The sequence below is a fragment of the Manis javanica genome, chromosome 2 (assembly GCF_040802235.1).
Source record: "Manis javanica isolate MJ-LG chromosome 2, MJ_LKY, whole genome shotgun sequence".
NCBI lineage: Eukaryota > Metazoa > Chordata > Mammalia > Pholidota > Manidae > Manis > Manis javanica.
In genome coordinates, this window is record NC_133157.1 from 59,725,647 (window position 1) to 59,744,978 (window position 19,332).

General features: G+C 39.6%; 1 protein-coding gene across 6 annotated transcripts in view; it reads right to left on the reverse strand.

The window, feature by feature from the left end:
- The window catches only part of KDM4C (lysine demethylase 4C), a 506,879-nt gene that overhangs the window by 39,879 nt on the left and 447,668 nt on the right, over positions 1 to 19,332 (reverse strand). For all 6 annotated transcript variants that reach the window (XM_073228549.1, XM_073228551.1, XM_073228553.1 and 3 more), the window contains one exon: positions 3,220 to 3,390. In XM_073228549.1, coding sequence (XP_073084650.1) covers positions 3,220 to 3,390 — 171 coding nt within the window. The remainder of the gene's footprint in view (positions 1 to 3,219; positions 3,391 to 19,332) is intronic.

Genomic DNA, 19,332 nt, shown 5'->3' on the forward strand with positions numbered 1-19,332 from the left:
CATTCAACAAAATTCAACATCCATTCATGATAAAAACTCTCAACAAAATGGGCATAGAGGGCAAGTACCTCAACATAATAAAGGCCATATATGATAAACCCACAGCTAACATCATACTGAACAGCGAGAGGCTGAAAGCTTTTCCTCTGAGATCAGGAACAAGACAGGGATGCCCACTCTCCCCACTGTTATTCAACGTGGTACTGGAGGTCCTAGCCATGGCAATCAGACAAAACAAAGAAATACAAGGAATCCAGATTGGTAAAGAAGAAGTCAAACTGTCACTATTTGCAGATGACATGATATTGTACATAAAAAACCCTAAAGACTCCACTCCAAAACTACTAGAACTAATATCGGAATTCAGCGAAGTTGCAGGATACAAAATTAACACACAGAAATCTGTAGCTTTTCTTTACACTAACAATGAACTAACAGAAAGAGAAATCAGGAAAACAATTTCATTCACAATAGCATCAAAAAGAATAAAATACCTAGGAATAAACCTAACCAACGAAGTGAAAGACCTATACCTTGAAAACTACAAGACACTCTTAAGAGAAATTAAAGAAGTTACTACCAAATGGAAACTCATCTGACACTCCTGGCTAGGAAGAATTAATATCGTCAAAATGGCCATCCTGCCCAAAGCAATATATAGATTTGATGCAATCCCTATCAAATTACCAACAGAATTCTTCAATGAACTGGAACAAATAGTTCAAAAATTCATATGGAACTGTCAAAGACCCCGAATAGCCAACGCAATCCTGAGAAGGAAGAATAAAGTGGGGGGATCTCACTCCCCAACTTCAAGCTCTACTACAAAGCCATAGTAATCAAGATAATTTGGTTCTGACACAAGAACAGAGCCACAGACCAGTGGAACAGAATAGAGACTCCAGACATTAACCCAAACATATATGGCCAATTAATATTTGATAAAGGAGCCATGGACATACAATGGAGAAATGACAGTCTCTTCAACAGATGGTGCTGGCAAAACTGGACAGCTACATGTAAGAGAATGAAACTGGATCACTGTCTAATCCCACACACAAAAGTAAACTCAAAATGGATCAAAGACCTGAATGTAAGTCATGAAACCATAAGACTCTTAGAAAAAAACATTGGCAAAAATCTCATGGACATAAACATGAGTGACTTCTTCATGAACATATCTCCCCGGGCAAGGGAAACAAACACAATAATGAACAAGTGGGACTATATCAAGCTAAAAAGCTTCTGTACAGCAAAGGACACCATCAATAGAACAAAAAGGTATCCTACAGTATGGGAGAATGTATATGAAAATGACAGAGCTGATAAAGGATTGACATCCAAAATATATAAAGAGCTCATACACCTCAACAAACAAAAAGCAAATAATCCAATTAAAAAATGGGCAGAGGAGCTGAATAGACAGTTCTCTAAAGAAGAAATTCAGATGGCCAAAAGGCACATGAAAAGATGCTCCACATCGCTAATCATCAGAGAAATGCAAATTAAAACCACAATGAGATATCACCTTACCCCAGTAAGGATCGCCATCATCGAAAAGACAAACAACAACAACTGTTGGTGAGGTTGTGGAGAAAAGGGAACCCTCCTACACTGTTGGTGGGAATGTAAACTAGTTCAACCATTGTGGAAAGCAGTATGGAGGTTCCTCAGAATGCTCAAAATAGAAATACCATTTGACCCAGGAATTCCACTTCTAGGAATTTACCCTAAGAATGCAGCACTCCAGTTTGAAAAAGACAGATGCACCCCTATGTTTATCGCTGCACTGTTTACAATAGCCCAGATATGGAAGCAACCTAAATGTCCATCAGTAGATGAATGGATAAAGAAGATGTGGTACATATACACAATGGAATATTACTCAGCCATAAGAAAAAAACAGATTCTACCATTTGCGACAACATGGATGGACCTAGAGGGTATTATGCTCAGTGAAATAAGCCAAGCGGAGAAGGACAAGTACCAAATGATTTCACTCATATGTGGAGTATAAGAACAAAGGAAAACCGAAGGAACAAAACAGCAGCAGAATCACAGAACCCAAGAATGGACTAATAGTTACCAAAGGGAAAGGGACTGGGGACGATGGGTGGGAATGGAGGGATAAGGGTGGGGAAAAAGAAAGAGGGCATTACGATTAGCATGTATAGTGTTGGGGGGGGCACGGGGAGGGCTGGGCAACACAGAGAAGACAAGTAGTGATTTTACAGCATCTTACTATTTTGATGGAAAGTGACTGTGAAGGGGTATGTGGGGGCGGACTTGGTGAAGGGGTGAACCTAGTAAACATAATGTTCTTTCTGTAATTGTAGATTAATGATACCAAAATTTAAAAAAATGTTGCTAAAAAAAAAGTCATTAAGAAATGTCTTTCCAAGTACAAACAAGAGCAAAACCTCAACAGACCCAGGACAAGGCAGAAGTTATAACCACATCATTGAGGTCTGGGTCCCCAAAATGATACAGGGAGAAGGGATAACAAGCTGACCTCGGGATAACTATTGCAGTTATGTGATTTGATCTCAGTTTCAAAAAACCTTCTGTGGAAAGTGCTCTTCTTAGGAAACATCCTGGTGAAAATCAAGCCCCTGAGACACAATGATCAGTGCCTCTGAATCAACCCCAAGGTGTCTACTGAGGAGACAGAAGAAGAGAGAGACAGACATGCACATGCGACACACACACACACACACACACACACACACACACACACACACATGTCCTGTTCCAGACCACGGTTAGAGGCTGAGGAAAAGCCACGGGCTTTCTATGTGTTTTTTGTCACTCTTATACAAAACATCCGCAGATGTTTCTGTCAGATCACAGATGTCACTGTCAGGTCAGATTAATAAAAGCTATATTCTACAGTTAAGTATAAAGAAAAAGAATAAAGCAATTCAAATATGCTAACACTTTGTAATAGAAAAGAACAGGTGAATTCTCATTTTATGTTTCCTGGCCATGTATATTTCTCATTGAATTCAAAGACTTTGGGAAGATGTGTATAAGTTCAACAGCTACTGTTTTCAACAGAAGGCTAAGGAACCGCCTAGAAAACAATACTTTGAGGTGGGAAATAATAATACCTGAATCGAGTATTACATGAAGGGCCAAAAGAAAGACTCCTGAGAAGTTCGGCTCGTTTTGTTACACAAAAAGCAAACCTGGGAGCAGGCATCCCAGGACCTCACTCACCACGATGTCCTCGGGGAATGTGTCTCTGCTGAAGGAGCCGTCATCGAACACCACCTCATAGAAGGTCTGCGACGCCACGGCGATCACCCTGCAGCTGTAATACCGGGTGTTGCGGTGCTTCGTGATGACCGTCTGCCCCAAGGAGATGCCCTTCTCACCAGTCTTGGACTTCTGATGGGGCAGCAGAGAGCAAGGAGGGGAAAGAAACAGGAGAAAGAGGAAAAGACAGAAAATGAAAGAAATGTGTATTTAAAAAACAGTCATTGAACTGGTTATATGTATTTTTAATTTTTAAACGTTTTTGGGGGAACAATTTTAAAGTGAAAAAGTGCAAGAATATGAATAGTATAAAAACACCTATATACTCTTTGACCCCATACCCAGTTTCTTCTATTGTTATCTATTGGTATTAACCATTTCCCTCTTTTTCCCTTTTTTTCATATTCTGTCTCTATTTTATATATATGTATTTTGAAGTATATATATATAAAGTGTGTGTGTGTGTGTGTGTACATATAACTATTAACACCCACCCTGAGCCATTTGAGTATAAGCTACATTTATCATGGGCTTTTACTCCTAAATATGTCATTATGTATTTTCTAAAAGCACCAATTTTCCTTTACATTGCCGCAGTACAGTTACTAACTTTAGTAAATTTAACATGGATACAATACTTTAATCAATAATGTATTGCCCCATTTTGTCAACTAAGCCAGTAATGACCATGTGGCACCCCCATGCTGTCCCATCCCCTGCTTTCAAGTACAGGATGGATCCAGTCTAGACTCAGGGACTGCATTTAGTTGCCACATTTCTTCAGCCTCCTTTAATCTGAAACATTTCTGCAGGGTTTGTTTTCTATGACTGTGGTACTTTTGAAGGATACAATTCTCCCCCTCCTCCTTTTTTAATAGAACATTTGTCTGATGTTTCTTCATTATTAGACTCAAACTACACATTCCGGCCAGAATGCCACATAGATAATTCTTCTCAGAGTATCACTGCTGGAGGCACACAATGTTTGGCTGCCTCTCAGTGGTGCTGTTAATTTTGATCCTGGTCCAAGTGTGGTCCAGTTTCTCCACTTTATAATTAGTGTTTTCCCCTTACAACTAATAATAAGCAATCTGTGGGAGAAACTTTAACACCATGCAAATATTCTGTTTCTATACATTTCTGCTTAGATTTAGCATCTTTGGATGAGTCTTGCCTAATCCAATCTTTATTGTGATGGTGATGATATGCTGATTTTTCCTGTTCCAGGACCCCCCTCCCTATTTTCTAGTTGGTGCGTAGTGGTTGTTATGCAAGAGTCTCCTACTCCCCCAACTTCCATCGATCATCATCCATCCATCTGTCTATCCTCAGTACAGACTTATTAACTCCTCCCCAATTGCTTATAATTCATATTATTTTGGGGTGCTCAGATTATCCCAGATTTGGCAAATAGAAGCCTCTTTAAGCTGTTTGCCATGTCCTTTAAACACCGTTTTTTTTTAACAGTTTCTGTATTTCTGGCCTAACAAGATGTGCCAGGGTTATCTGGCCTCAGCCCTGGAATTATGCTTTCCCTGAGGGGGGTGGTTCGTTTTAGAGGGCAGTGATATTAGAGACTAAGACTCACATGCTTAGGTGTGTTGTTTAGTACAGGGCATCTTTGCTTCTTGGCCTTCCAGAAGACAGAGTGAGGAAATACATGCATGTATTTAAACACATACATACATATGTGTACATATGTCTAACCATGGAAAACTACAGACAAGGTCTCAGGATATATGTGTCATACTATTGAAGTAAAATTCTTCAGGATAAAAGCTTTTTCTCTAAAATGCTTGCCAAAATGCCTGGCTCCTAGAAATACTCCAGAAACGTTGGTTTGCTCTATTTTGGGTTTCTGTTTGTTTTGTTTTTCAGGATGAGGCTGTTATTCTCCTTTCAGGAACTCCTACCAACCCCAATCCTGTCAGGCACATGGGACAGTCAATGTTTTATGCAGAAGTCTGCTCTCAAGCTCTGGGTACCCTTGATTTTCCAGCTCTAAGTCTCAGTCATCAACCTGCTGCATTTGATGCCACAGGCCCTGATGCACTAGTCCTGCATCAAGCCCTTGGGGTGGCCCTTTGCTAAATGGGCTCTGGAAGACATCCCCAAGACACCAACATTGTTCAGACATATCATCTATGCCTACAGAAAGCCAACAGTCACTAAATCCCAGCATTTTCCAGCAGGAATTTTTAGAAAATTATTGGGAAATAAAGTATCATCAATTCAAAATCTTGGTTCATTTAGAGGATTTACCTCTTTTCCCTGAATTTCAAAAAAGGCTAAAAACACCTTTAGGGACCAGATAAAGTGCAATGCTTGATCTTTTCCTTCTAGAAACCAAAGAAGATATGCCCAGAGAGTCATTAATTCACTCATTCTTTCACCAGTCATTTGTTGCTAGTGAGTGGATACCAAGTACCTCCCTGGTGCTGGGGACTCAAATAAACAAAAACACTAAAACTTGATTCTTGTCCCCCAGAACAGGCCCACACAGGAATGTGCCATGAAGTCATTTCCAGGTAGCATCTTACAAGTCACCTTAGAAAAGACAGGAGGGATATAATCTAGCAAGCCATCTATAGCAGGGCTTCATACTCATGCACAGAATTATGGGAGGATGGCAATGAAGCACAGAATGATGGGCATGAGCAAAGGCCTGGGAGCAGCAAACAGACCATTCTGCCCTGAGAACTGCAAAAGGTCCTGCTGTGTTGTGCAGGAGGGAAGTGCGGCTGTAAGAGAAGACTGCAGAAATGATGTGGGGCCCAGAGGGCAGGCCATGGGGGGAAGAGAAAGGAGAAAAGTTTTTATGTCATCCTAAGGAGTCTGGACATTATCCTGTGAGACTAAAGAAGCCACTGTGAGGTTTACTTTAAGAAGAAAAATAATCCACATCTTTATGACTATAGGTTGAGATGAGGCTGGGGGAGCTTGTTCTAACAGTCTGGGTGGGAGATAAGGGCCTGGAGTAAGGAATTAAGGACAAAGACACTCAAGATTTGGACACAGAAGCAGCTCTCTCCCAAAAAACATGTTCCTAAGGGTCTCTGACTTGTAGAGGGAGCTCTGCTATCTAGAGCCTCATGCCTAACAAAACAAAAATGTATTTTCCTCCTTATAATCATTCCCCAATGATAGCTGGATTGGTTGGGAAATTTGTGCTTTTAGGTACAGTTAGGTGGGTAAACATTTTGACAAAGGACAACAGTAAGAGTCTGTACTGATTTAAATGCACTATGCTTGAAATAGAAACATGTGCATTAGATATACTGAAATAATTATTGTTTCCTACTTCAATTTTATGCCCAATCCTCTCAAATGTATCTAACCTTTCAAAGTAAGTAGATACGATAACAAATACAAGTGAAGCCACAGTCTACAGAGGTATGTAACTACAAAACTGAGCTCAGGACTGCTAAAAGATCATACAGGTCACCACCAACTCTAGAAGGCAAATTTGACAACTTGTAGGGCCACATACAGTGACCCTGAGTACCTTGGATTAGGGTCAAACAGGGTTTCATATTGGCACCACTTTTTTGCAGATGGTGACCCCCTCTGTCAAAGTAACGTAAGAACACTCATGGTCAGAATTTCAAGTACTGTATTTTACTATGCTCTTAGTTCCTTTGGCTTATTTTATTAAAATAAGAATTCACCCTCTAAGGAAACACTGGTTTGGATTTGAATTTTAAGCTCTGCTACTTATCAGCATGTGATCTTGGGGATGTTATTTAACCTTTATCAGCCTCAGTTTACACATCTGTAGAAGGGTTGATATTTCTGTTAAGGGTTCGGTATAAAATAAAATGCAGTGCATAAAATACAGCTTGTGACAGTTGGTTTTCAGCAACCGTTAACTGGCTTCAGTTTAGGCAGTAGAGAACACACCTGAGACCCTAGCCCCAGGTTAATAAACCACATGGTCCTCAGGAAGGACCCTATGATGTGAACAAACTCAAGTTATCCTGCTAGCAGAGGAGAGATCACATTGACCACAGGTGAGGCCCTAGATATGCAAGAAAACTCAGCTGATAGAAGGTGAGTGCCCTGTGGGTGACCACAGATAAATGAGGTAGCCAGCCTGAACAGAGGAAGCACAGCCTAAAGTGATAACCAACAGACTCAGAGTTTTACTAGCAACTATCAGCTCAGTTTTCCTATATGCACATACCATACACACACACACACACACACACACACACACACAAATCTTTTGCAATATGACTCTGCAGGTTCTTCCAACTAGGTCTGGGGTTGCCAATTCAAAGCCTTTTTGCTCAAGAGGCTTGCACACTTTTGTTTTCTCTCTAGGGGCCTTAGACCCTATGATGTGAACAAACTCAAGTTATCCTGCTAGCAGAGGAGAGATCACATTGACCACAGGTGAGGCCCTAGATATGCAAGAAAACTCAGCTGATAGAAGGTGAGTGCCCTGTGGGTGACCACAGATAAATGAGGTAGCCAGCCTGAACAGAGGAAGCACAGCCTAAAGTGATAACCAACAGACTCACCAGCTAAATGTTGTCATTGTTCTAAGCCACTTAGTTTTGTGATGGTTTGCCACACAAACAATTAAACAAGAATTCTAGAAAAAATATGCTAAAACTTAAGCAATGTATAACTCTAGGTAATAGGTTTTTATTTACTTCTTTATGTACTCCTCGGTACTTTCCATTATGAATTTCTTTAACAATTATTAGAAACATCAAATGCAACAAAATACAAGTTTTTGCAAGTTTCCAAATTCTTTAAATAACAACCAATCCACCGTCAGATCTACATAACTGAGATGCTCAAAAATAGGCATGGCTGAACATAGAGCAAAGTATTAAAAATGCCCAGATAAAGTCAGGAAGGGGCCTCCAGAGAAGGCTTCAGTCAGGGAGTGTCTGAGCCAGGCCAGAGGATGCCAGGAAGCCCACCTGAAGGCATGCCAGAAAGGCTGTTTGAGAGTAGTGTAATTTGACCCCCATGGCTACCTGGTGAGCCTGTAGACTCCTACTCAGAAAAATCTTCTTAAATGCATAAAATAAAACACACAAGATGACAAAAGAAACCAATTATATTGAAATAATATTGAAAAAACAAATTAGTGTTATAATATCTATGCCTCTTTAATAATATATATCTAGTGGCAGGTCTGATACCTATTAATATCATAATTTCAAAGTTGTGATGGGTTTAAGTAATACTTTGAGATCTCTGATGGTAGTGTGACTCCTAATCCAGACAGAGTCACAGGAACTGATAAAACCACCAGTGCCTATGCTCAAAACTAAGAGAACTGTTCAATTCTAGCTAGAGCTAAGTGAAAGAAAATTCTAATTTTTTCCTCACCCTCTAACAGACAAATTTTTCTTGATACTAAATTATAAAAACAGATTTTATCATTTGTAATATTTAAAGGCACAGCAGTCAACCTTTTAACAATAGCCTTATAAAAATTATGACAATGTCATTTATATAATGGTGCTTGTATATACTGTCAATTAAAGGACATAGTAGTGAAATGAAATGCAGTGAAGGCATCTCTGTGAAGGGTGAAGTTATGGAGGCTAAAATGAGTAATTTTGGGTGACCTAAACTGACACAGGAATCTACCTAAGTACTGAGATTGGTATGTGCACTGCATTCTCAAGTATTATTCCTCTCCCTCAGGTTTTTGACAGAGAGCAGTTAGTTCAAAAGTGACCTCTAAAGTGAGAGCTCAGAGGGAAGGAGGCCTATGTAGTAGAAGGAAGAATATTCCAAAGTTTTGGCAAGATGGATATTCTGTGATCAGAACTGGCAAGGCTGAATTGTGTTCATACCTTGAGGGTCACCCACCATCTAACAAGATCAATCATGGTCAGAGATGTCATCTTGGGAGCCCTGACTGGCATTAATGTAGAACCCATCTACCCAATCACATTAGTAAAAGGTGTAAATCCAAATATAATAGCAGGCATAGAGCTAGCAAGACTGGAGAGCTAAAGAAACTAAGCTGAATAACCAATGAATAAGCGAGAAAGCACATTTTCATTTATGTCTAATAACTCTTTTGCCTTCCAAATGTCTCCCCAATTTCTATGAATTAGTAACTTGTGGGATACTATTATTACATTTTTTTCAAGGTATTTCATTTATTTTTCAAGTTTTATTTTGGAAAATTTCAAGTACATAAAAGTAGAGAGACTAGTACAATGAATTTCCATGTGCGCAGTGAACTTTAACAGGTATCCACATATGCTGGTCTTATTTCATCTCTATCTTCTCCCACATCTTCCTACTCCCCCTCCCACTCCCATTCACTGGTAGATTATTTCAAAACACATCTAAAATATCATTCCCTTTCATCCATAAATGCATTGATATGGATTCTCTAGGATAAGGGCTCTTCTGAAAAAAAATCACAATACTAGTCACATCTAAAAATTAATAACAACTCCTTAATATTATCAAATATCTAGTGTTCAAATTTCCGCTTTGATATTTTTTGAAACTGAGTTTATACAAATCAGGATTCAGTTGTCCCTTCCCCATTTTTTTTCTTTTTGTCTTACTCTTATTTTTATATGTATACATATATATGTTAAAAAGGGGTCATTTGTCTTAGAACTGCCCACGTTCTAGAATTTGCTGATTTCATCCCTATAGCATTATTTAAAATATTTCTCTTTACCTTAAATTTCTTGTAAACTGGTGGTTAGATCAAGGATCTGGATAAGATGTAGGCACCTTTTTTTTTTTTAAGCAAGAATAAAAGTAGTCCATCTTTTTCTCACTCATTTGAAGTGCTACTTTTAAGAAATTTCCATATTAATGTCACCATTTAAAATTTTAAAGAAATAAGGAAAAATCACTCTAGTTTTGTTCCTTAGAAGCTGAGTTACTGAATCCCAATTTTTCTGAAAGATTATCAGCTTCATTTCTTTTTTTAAGGTATCACTGAAATACACTCTTATGAAGGTTTCACAAGAAAAACAATGTGCTTATTACATTCACCCTTATTATCGAGTCACCCACCCATCAAGGTATTTCATTTTATAAAAATTCCTAGAAGGATCTGAGTAAATAAATTAATACAAAATATTCTTCTTTTACCAAACTTATGAAGCAGAAGTCACTATTCTAAATTTGCCTTGCAATAATGAAAGATTTCTTTGTAAAATTATAAGAGCTATGTAAAAATTTTCTACCCTGAAAAACCTAAATCCCTGTGGCTTCATGAAGATATAATTGCTCTTACAGCAAAAATGCATGTGCAGACTCATAAAAATGTCACAAGCATTTAATTTTCTATATGTCTATTCATGTGTACTTTCATTTCTCATGAGTTTTTAAGTACAAACATATAATACAGTAGGAAATGGTAGTAAGCAGTTTCCCAGCAGATTTAAGGTCTTACTTTAATGTCTGCAGAAGTATAACTAATAGGCTATAAAAAATACTGAGGCAAAACTAATTCCACCTCATCATTAGCTCACCTCAGAGGTAGTGGTCTTGTTGGGTATGTAAGTGAAGAAGACCAGGATGGGAGAACCATCTTCAGAGGCTTCATTGTGTGAATGTAGGAAACTCTCAACAGGTAGGCAGTGCTTAAACAATGTGCTTACTAAGCTGAATAGTACTTCATAAAGACCAGAGAGAAAAGTTCTCATGGGTTAGAATGGTGGAGCTAGTGGGGAGTGGCTGCACCCTACTTCAGAGATGGGGCCTGGCGTGTACTTCTCTTGTGTCACGTCCCATCTCATTAGTTGCTAGAGAAAATGGAGGCCTGATGTCTGCCCCTGGAAGCTCCGCCTGGGGCTTTTACATTTCAGGAGCTCTTCAGGCATCTTGGATAGCACCAGCAAAGTTTGGGAGGAACTACAGATTCAACAAAATCTCAATCATTCCTGTAGACTGTGTGTGTGTGTGTGTGTGTGTGTGTGTGTGTGTGTGTGTGTGTGTGTAGAAATTAACAAGCTGATTCTAAAATTCACATAAAAATGCAAAGGAACTCAAATGCATAAAACAATCTTGAAGAAAAAGTATTGTTGGAGGAATTGTAATTTGGGAGAAATGGAATGGAAAAGCATAGTTCAATTGTAAGGTAATAAAAACAATCTTTTTTCAAAAATTACCTCAGATGGGACATTGCAACAGACCAAAGCATGGGCAACAGGGTATCACTATATGGTACTTTTACCAAGAAGGATTTTGAATCTTAATTATGGTTAGTGAATGGGTAAAAATAGCTAAAATATATGCAAAAAAATGTTCTGAACAGGGAATCCAAGGCAAAACAGACTAATTAAATGGTTTAACAGTTTTTCTGTGTCACCAAGAAGGAGGCCCAGGTAAATAACGAAACCATGTAAGCTAATCAGAGCCATAGTCTCAAACTGGAAAAAAATGGAATCCAGTCTAAATGAAATGCTATGTGCTCTGACTCTTGTGACCTGGAAGTTCTGTATTTAATGACTATTGAACATCTCTGAAGTATCATTTTATCATCTGTAAATGCATACACTCATAATACCTCCTTAAGACCAAATGAGATAATGTACCATGTATGGAAGCACATAGAAACTATAAAAGGCACTGTACAAATATTAGCTATTATCATTACTTTTATTTACCTTATCTACATTAATACGCTGCTCCTCAAAACGGAGGGTGGGCACCTTGAGCAGGAGAAAATTAGGGTGGAATAGGCAATTATGGTGTTATAAAGACATACTAGTTATATGAGCATCAGAAAAGAAAGAGACTGAGCAAGCACAAGCCTCCTAGGTTTCTTTTGAAATTTCAGAAGAAATGGACAAAGACTCAGTGGAGAAAAAGCCAAAAGCTACTGGCCTCACAACAGTAGCAGTAGTGAAGTTCACCAGCGTTAATCAAAGGGGATAAATCCACAGTCTTTAAAGTCCATTACTAATCAAGAAAAGTAATATCCATCTGTCGCTCCCCCTAGTGTTAAGTAAATGTGTCCATGTGCCCAGCACTGTGCTTGGAGGAGTGGTGTAGGGAGGAGGCAGGCGGCGCGGGTCCTGTGGAGGCAGGCGGCCAGGGAGCCTGAGGGGTTCTGCAGCAGTTGCCCCCCTTTCCAGTTTCATGCCTACAGCCCTGCTGTTCTCAAATATCATTGAAGTTCATCTCTGTGCTCCCTACAGCCTCGGCAAAAGCTACTTCTCAGTACCTAGTAACAATGCCGGTCTTTATACCAAATACCTGATAAAGATACATGATATAACAGAGTCTAAGCTACAATTAAAAGTGGTTGAATACAAGGGCTTGGAAATTTTCTATTTTCTTCTAATTCCTGAGAAATGTATGGGAAAAGGGAGTAAACTTAATTAACAGGCCTTCCTAGTACTCAAGGAGGGAGAAACAAAATAGAAAGTAGCTCATGAGGACATGAGATGCCCAAGGAGTGTCTCACTTCTCCCGACCACCTGCCCCAAGCAAAAGCCTCTGAGTGCCAGGTCAACCCAGGAATCACTCCAAGAAAAACCAAAGGAAGGCTGAAACAGGAATTTCTTATGTTCCTTCTGACACTACTTTGTAATTTTGATGACCTCCTACATACACTCAGCTGGGGGGAAGAAGAGAGGGCACATGACATCTCACGTGGAAACCAGCCAACCTCAGATATGGAATAGTCAAGAAACCACCCATTTTGCCAGGAAAGAAGTATTGATTTGCAAGTGAGAAATGTGCCAGAGCCCAAGACGCATTTCTTGGGCTCTGACTACCAAGATTCTGTGCAAGAGCAGGACCAAGAAGTTGGGGGAATCCCCAGGATGACTGGTTTCTTCCCAAGAGAGCTCACAAGGCCTTTTTGGTTAATCCAGACTTTTATACATCATGTTTTTTGAAAGTGGACATATAACATAGACCTAGAGAGAAGCCTTTTTGATAGAAATGTTGGAACTTATCTCATATAATTGCCATTTCTATGGCTGACAGATAATCATCTAAAAAAATTGGACTTTCAAAATATCTTGTCAATATCTATGGATTTCATTATTACCATGGCATCTAATGACTTTTTTCTGCATGAAGGAATTAAAAAATCCTGCCTCTTATGCTTTACAAGATGTTGGAATGTCAAATACCCTTTGGCCTGTGTGTCTGCTGACTCATTCCACTTATATTTCTCTACCGTGTGCTTGAATCTAATGCCAATGTTAAAATATGGAATTAGTGCGAGAGGGTGGAGCCAAGATGGTGGCGTGAGTAGGACAGTGGGAATCTCCTTCTGAAAACATATATATTTTTGAAAATACAACAAATACAACTAATCCTAAAAGACCAGAAGACACAGGACAACAGCCAGACTACATCCACACCTACGAGAACCCAGTGCCTGGTGAAAGGGGTAAGATACAAGCCCCGGCCCGGCGGGACCCAAGGCCCCTCACCCCAGCTCCCGGCAGGAGAAGAGGAGTTGGAGCGGGGAGGGAGAGGGAGCCCAGGACTGCTGAACACCCAGCCCTAGCCATCCGCACCAGAGCACAGACACAGTGCATGCGTGGGGTGCTGGAAACTAGGGAAACAGGACAGCAAGACCTTTGAGTGGGTCCCGAAGCTGGAGCCCCTGTGACAAAGAAAAGCAAGTGCTTTTTGAAAGTCTTAAAGGGATAGGGACGCCACAGCTGGACAGAAGCATCCCGGGTCAAAGTCCAGCAGCTGGAAATTCCAGGGAACCCTGGGCACACTAACCCCCTGGGCAACATCTCTGAGACCCCTCACAGAGGTAAACAGCCAAACAGTCCCCCGTCCATTACCCCTCCAGGGCCCCGCCATAGCAGAGCTGCAGCCTGAGGCTGGCCACGCCCACAGCAAGGGAGCTTCCTCCATACTGGCCAGGCAAGATACAGAGACCCAATCTACAAGCAATTGCCCAACACAAGCCACTAGGGGTCACAGTTGTCCCAGTAAAAAAAAGGCCAGGAGCAAGTGGAGACCCTTAGCTCCCAGCTGACAGAAAGTAAATAGCTCACCACTGCACCTATCAACATGAAAAGGCAAAAAAAATTTGATCCAGACAAGACTAACCCAGACAGCTTCGACATCTGCTACATCTTCCCCTGAGAAGGAACCTGGGGAGATAGATTTAACCAGTCTTCCTGAAAAAGAATTCAAAACAAAAGTCATAACCATGCTGATGGACTTGCAGAGAAATATGCAAGAACTAAGGAGGGAGAATACAGAAATAAAACAAGCTCTGGAAGGACTTCAAAACAGAATGGACGAGATGCAAGAGACCATTAATGGACTAGAAAACAGAATAGGAACGCAGAGAAGCTGATGCAGAGAGAGATAAAAGGATCTTCAGGAATGAAAGAATTTTAAGAGAACTGAGTGACCAATTGAAATGGAACAATATCCTCATTATAGGGGTACCAGAAGAAGAAGAAGAGAGAAAAAGGGATGGAAAGTGTTTTTGAAGAAATAATTGCTGAAAACTTCCCCAAACTAGGGGAGGAAATGGCCTCTCAGACCACAGAGGTACACAGAACTCCCATGACAAGGGATCCAAGGAGGGCAACACCAAGATACATAATAATTAAAATGGCAAAGATCAAAGACAAGCACAAACTATTAAAGGCAGCCAGAGAGAAAAAAAAGGTCACCTACACAGGAAAACCCATCAGGCTATCATCAGACTTCTCAACAGAAACCTTACAGGACAGGCCAGAAGAGAATGGCATGATATGTTTAATGCAATGAAACAGAAGGGCCTTGAACCAAGACTACTGTATCCAGCAAGATTATCATTTAAATATGAAGGAGGGATTGAACAATTCCCAGACAAGCAAAAGTTGAGGGAATTTGCCTCCCACAAACCACCTCTATAGGGCATCTTACAGGAACTGCACTAGATGGGAACACTCCTAAAAAGAGCACAGAACAAAACACCCAACATATGAAGAAGGGAGGAGAAGGAATAAGAAGGGAGAGAAATAAAGAATCATCAGACCATGTTTATAATAGCTCAATAAGCAAGTTAAGTTAGACAGTAAGATAGTAAAGAAGCTAACCTTGAACCTTTGGTAACCACAAACTTAAAGCCCACAATGGCAATAAGTACATACCTTTCAATAATCACCCTAAATATAAATGGACTGAATGCACCGATCAAAAGACACACACAGAGTAATAGAATGGATAAAAAAGCAAGACCCATCCATATGCTGCTTCCAAGAGACTCACCTCAAACCCAAAGACATGCACAGATTAAAAGTCAAGGGTTGGAGAAAGATATTTCATGCAAACAACAGAGAGAAAAAAGCAGGTGTTGCAATACTAGTATCACACAAAATAGACTTCAAAATAAAGAAAGTAACAAAAGATAAAGAAGGACATTACATAATGATAAAGGGCTCAGTCCAATAAGAGGATATAACCATTATAAATATATATGCACCCAATACAGGAGCACCAACATATGTGAAACAAATACTAACAGAATTAAAGGAGGAAATAGAATGCAATGCATTCATTCTGGGAGACTTCAACACACCATTCACTCCAAAGGACAGATCCACCAGACAGAAAATAAGTAAGGACACAGAGGCACTGAACAACACACTAGAACAGATGGACCTAATAGACATCTACAGAACTCTACATCGAAAAGCAACAGGATACACATTCTTCTCAAGTACACATGGAACATTCTCCATAAAGAACACATACTAGGCCACAAAAAGAACCTCAGTAAATTCCAAAAGATTGAAATCCTACCAACCAACTTCTCAGACCACAAAGGCATAAAACTAGAAATAAACTGTACAAAGAAAGCAAAAAGGCTCACAAACACATGGAGGCTTAACAACATGCTCCTAAATAATCAATGGATCAATGACCAAATCAAAATGGAGATCCAGCAATATATGGAAACAAACAACAACAACAACACAAAGCCCCAACTACTGTGGGATACAGCAAAAGGAGTCTTATGAGGAAAGTATATAGCAATCCAGGCATGTTTAAAGAAGGAAGAACAATCTCAAATGAATGGTCTAATGTCACAATTATCGAAATTGGAAAAAGAAGAACAAATGAGGCCTAAGGTCAGCAGAAGGAGGGACATAATAAAGATCAGAGAAGAAATAAATAAAATTGAGAAGAATAAAACAATAGCAAAAATCAATGAAACCAAGAGCTGGTTTTTGAGAAAATAAACAAAATAGATAAGCCTCTAGCGAGACTTATTAAGAAGACAAGAGAGTCAACACAAATCAACAGAATCAGAAATGAGAAGGGAAAAATCACGACGGACCCCACAGAAATACAAAGAATTATTAGAGAGTACTATGAAAACCTATATGCTAACAAGCTGGGAAACCTAGTAGAGATGGACAACTTCCTAGAAAAATACAACCTTCTAAGACTGACCGAGAAAGAGACATAAAATCTAAACAGACCAATTACCAGCACTGAAATCGAATCGGTAATCAAAAAACTACCCAAGAACAAAACCCCCGGGCCAGATGGATTTACCTCGGAATTTTATCAGACATACAGAGAAGACATGATACCCATTCTCCTTAAAGTGTTCCAAAAAATAGAAGAGGAGGGAATACTCCCAAACTCATTCTATGAAGCCAACATCACCCTAATACCAAAACCAGGCAAAGATGCCACCAAAAATGAAAACTATAGACCAATATCCCTGATGAATGTAGATGCAAAAATACTCAATAAAATGTTAGCAAACAGAATTCAACAGTATATCAAAAGGATCATACACCATGACCAAGTGGGATTCATCCCAGGGATGCAAGGATGGTACAACATTCAAAAATCCATCAGCATCATCCACCACACCAACAAAAAGAAAGACAAAAACCACATGATCATCTCCATAGATGCTGAAAAAGCATTTGACAAAATTCAACATCCATTCATGATAAAAACTCTCAGCAAAATGGGAATAGAGGGCAAGTACCTCAACATAATAAAGGCCATATATGATAAACCCACAGCCAACATTATACTGAACAGCGAGAAGCTGAAAGCTTTTCCTCTGCGATCGGGAACAAGACGGGGATGCCCACTCTCCCCACTGTTATTTAACATAGTACTGGAGGTCCTAGCCATGGCAATCAGACAAAACAAAGAAACACAAGGAATCCAGATTGGTAAAGAAGAAGTCAAACTGTCACTATTTGCAGATGACATGATATTGTACATAAAAAGCCCTAAAGACTCCACTCCAAAACTACTAGAGCTAATATCGGAATTCAGCAAAGTTGCAGGATACAAAATTAACACACAGAAATCTGTGGCTTTCCTATACACTAACAATAAACTAATAGAAAGAGAAATCAGGAAGACAATTCCATACACAATAGCATCAAAAAGAATAAAATACCTAGAAATAAACCTAACCAAGGAAGTGAAAGACCTATACCCTGAAAACTATAAGACACTCTTAAGAGAAATTAAGGAGGTCACTAACAAATGGAAACTCATCCCATGCTCTTGGCTAGGAAGAATTAATATCGTCAAAATGGCCATCCTGCCCAAAGCAATATACAGATTCAATGCAATTCCTATCAAGTTACCAACAGCTTTATTCAATGAACTGGAACAAATAGTTCAAAAATTCATATGGAAACACCAAAGACCCCGAATAGCTAAAGCAATCCTGAGAAGGAAGAATGAAGTGGGGGGCGGGGGAGCTCATTCCCCAACTTCAAGCTCTACTACAAAGCCACAGTAATCAAGACAATTTGGTACTGGCACAAGAACAGAGCCACAGACCAATGGAACAGAATAGAGACTCCAAACATTAACCCAAACATATATGGTCAACTAATATTCAATAAAGGGGCCATGGACATACAATGGGGAAATGACAGTCTCTTCAACAGATGGTGTTGGCAAAACTGGACAGCTACATGTAAGAGAATGAAACTGGATCACTGTCTAACCCCATACACAAAAGTAAATTCGAAATTGATCAAAGACTTGAATGTAAGTCATGAAACCATAAAACTCTTAGAAAAAAACATAGGCAAAAATCTCTTAGACATAAACATGAGTGACCTCTTCTTGAACATATCTCCCCGGGCAAGGGAAACAAATGCAAAAACGAATAAATGGGACTATATCAAGCTGAAAAGCTTCTGCACAGCAAAGGACACCATCAACAGAACAAAAAGGTATCCTACAGTATGGGAGAATATATTGGAAAATGACAGAGCTGATAAAGGGTTGACATCCAAAATATATAAAGAGCTCATACACCTCAACAAACAAAAAGCAAATAATCCAATTAAAAAATGGGCAGAGGAGCTGAACAGACAGTTCTCTAAAGAAGAAATTCAGATGGCCAATAGACACATGAAAAGAAAAGATGCTCCACATCGCTTGTCATCAGAGAAATGCAAATTAAAACCACAATGAGATATCACCTCACACCAGTAAGGATGGCTACCATCCAAAAGACAAACAACAACAAATGATGTGGAGAAAGGAGAACCCTCCTACACTGCTGGTGGGAATGTAAATTAGTTCAACCATTGTGGAAAGCAGTATGGAGGTTCCTCAGAATGCTCAAAATAGAAATACCATTTGACCCAGGAATTCCACTTCTAGGAATTTACCCTAAGAATGCAGCACTCCAGTTTGAAAAAGACAGATGCACCCCTATGTTTATCGCTGCACTATTTACAATAGCCAAGATATGGAAGCAACCTAAATGTCCATCAGTAGATGATTGGATAAAGAAAATGTGGTACATATACACAATGGAATATTACTCAGCCATAAGAAAAAAACAAATCCTACCATTTGCAACAACATGGATGGAGCTAGGGGGTATTATGCTCAGTGAAATAAGCCAAGCGGAGATGGACAAGTACCAAATGATTTCACTCATATGTAGAGGTGTAAGAACAAAAGAAAACTGAAGGAACAAAACAGCAGCAGAATCACAGAACCCAAGAATGGACTATAGTTACCAAAGGGAAAGGGACTGGGGACAATGGGTGGGAAGGGAGGGATAATGGCGGGAAGAAAAGACAGGGGGCATTACGATTAGTATGTATAGTGTTGGGGGGGCACGGGGAGGGCTGTGCA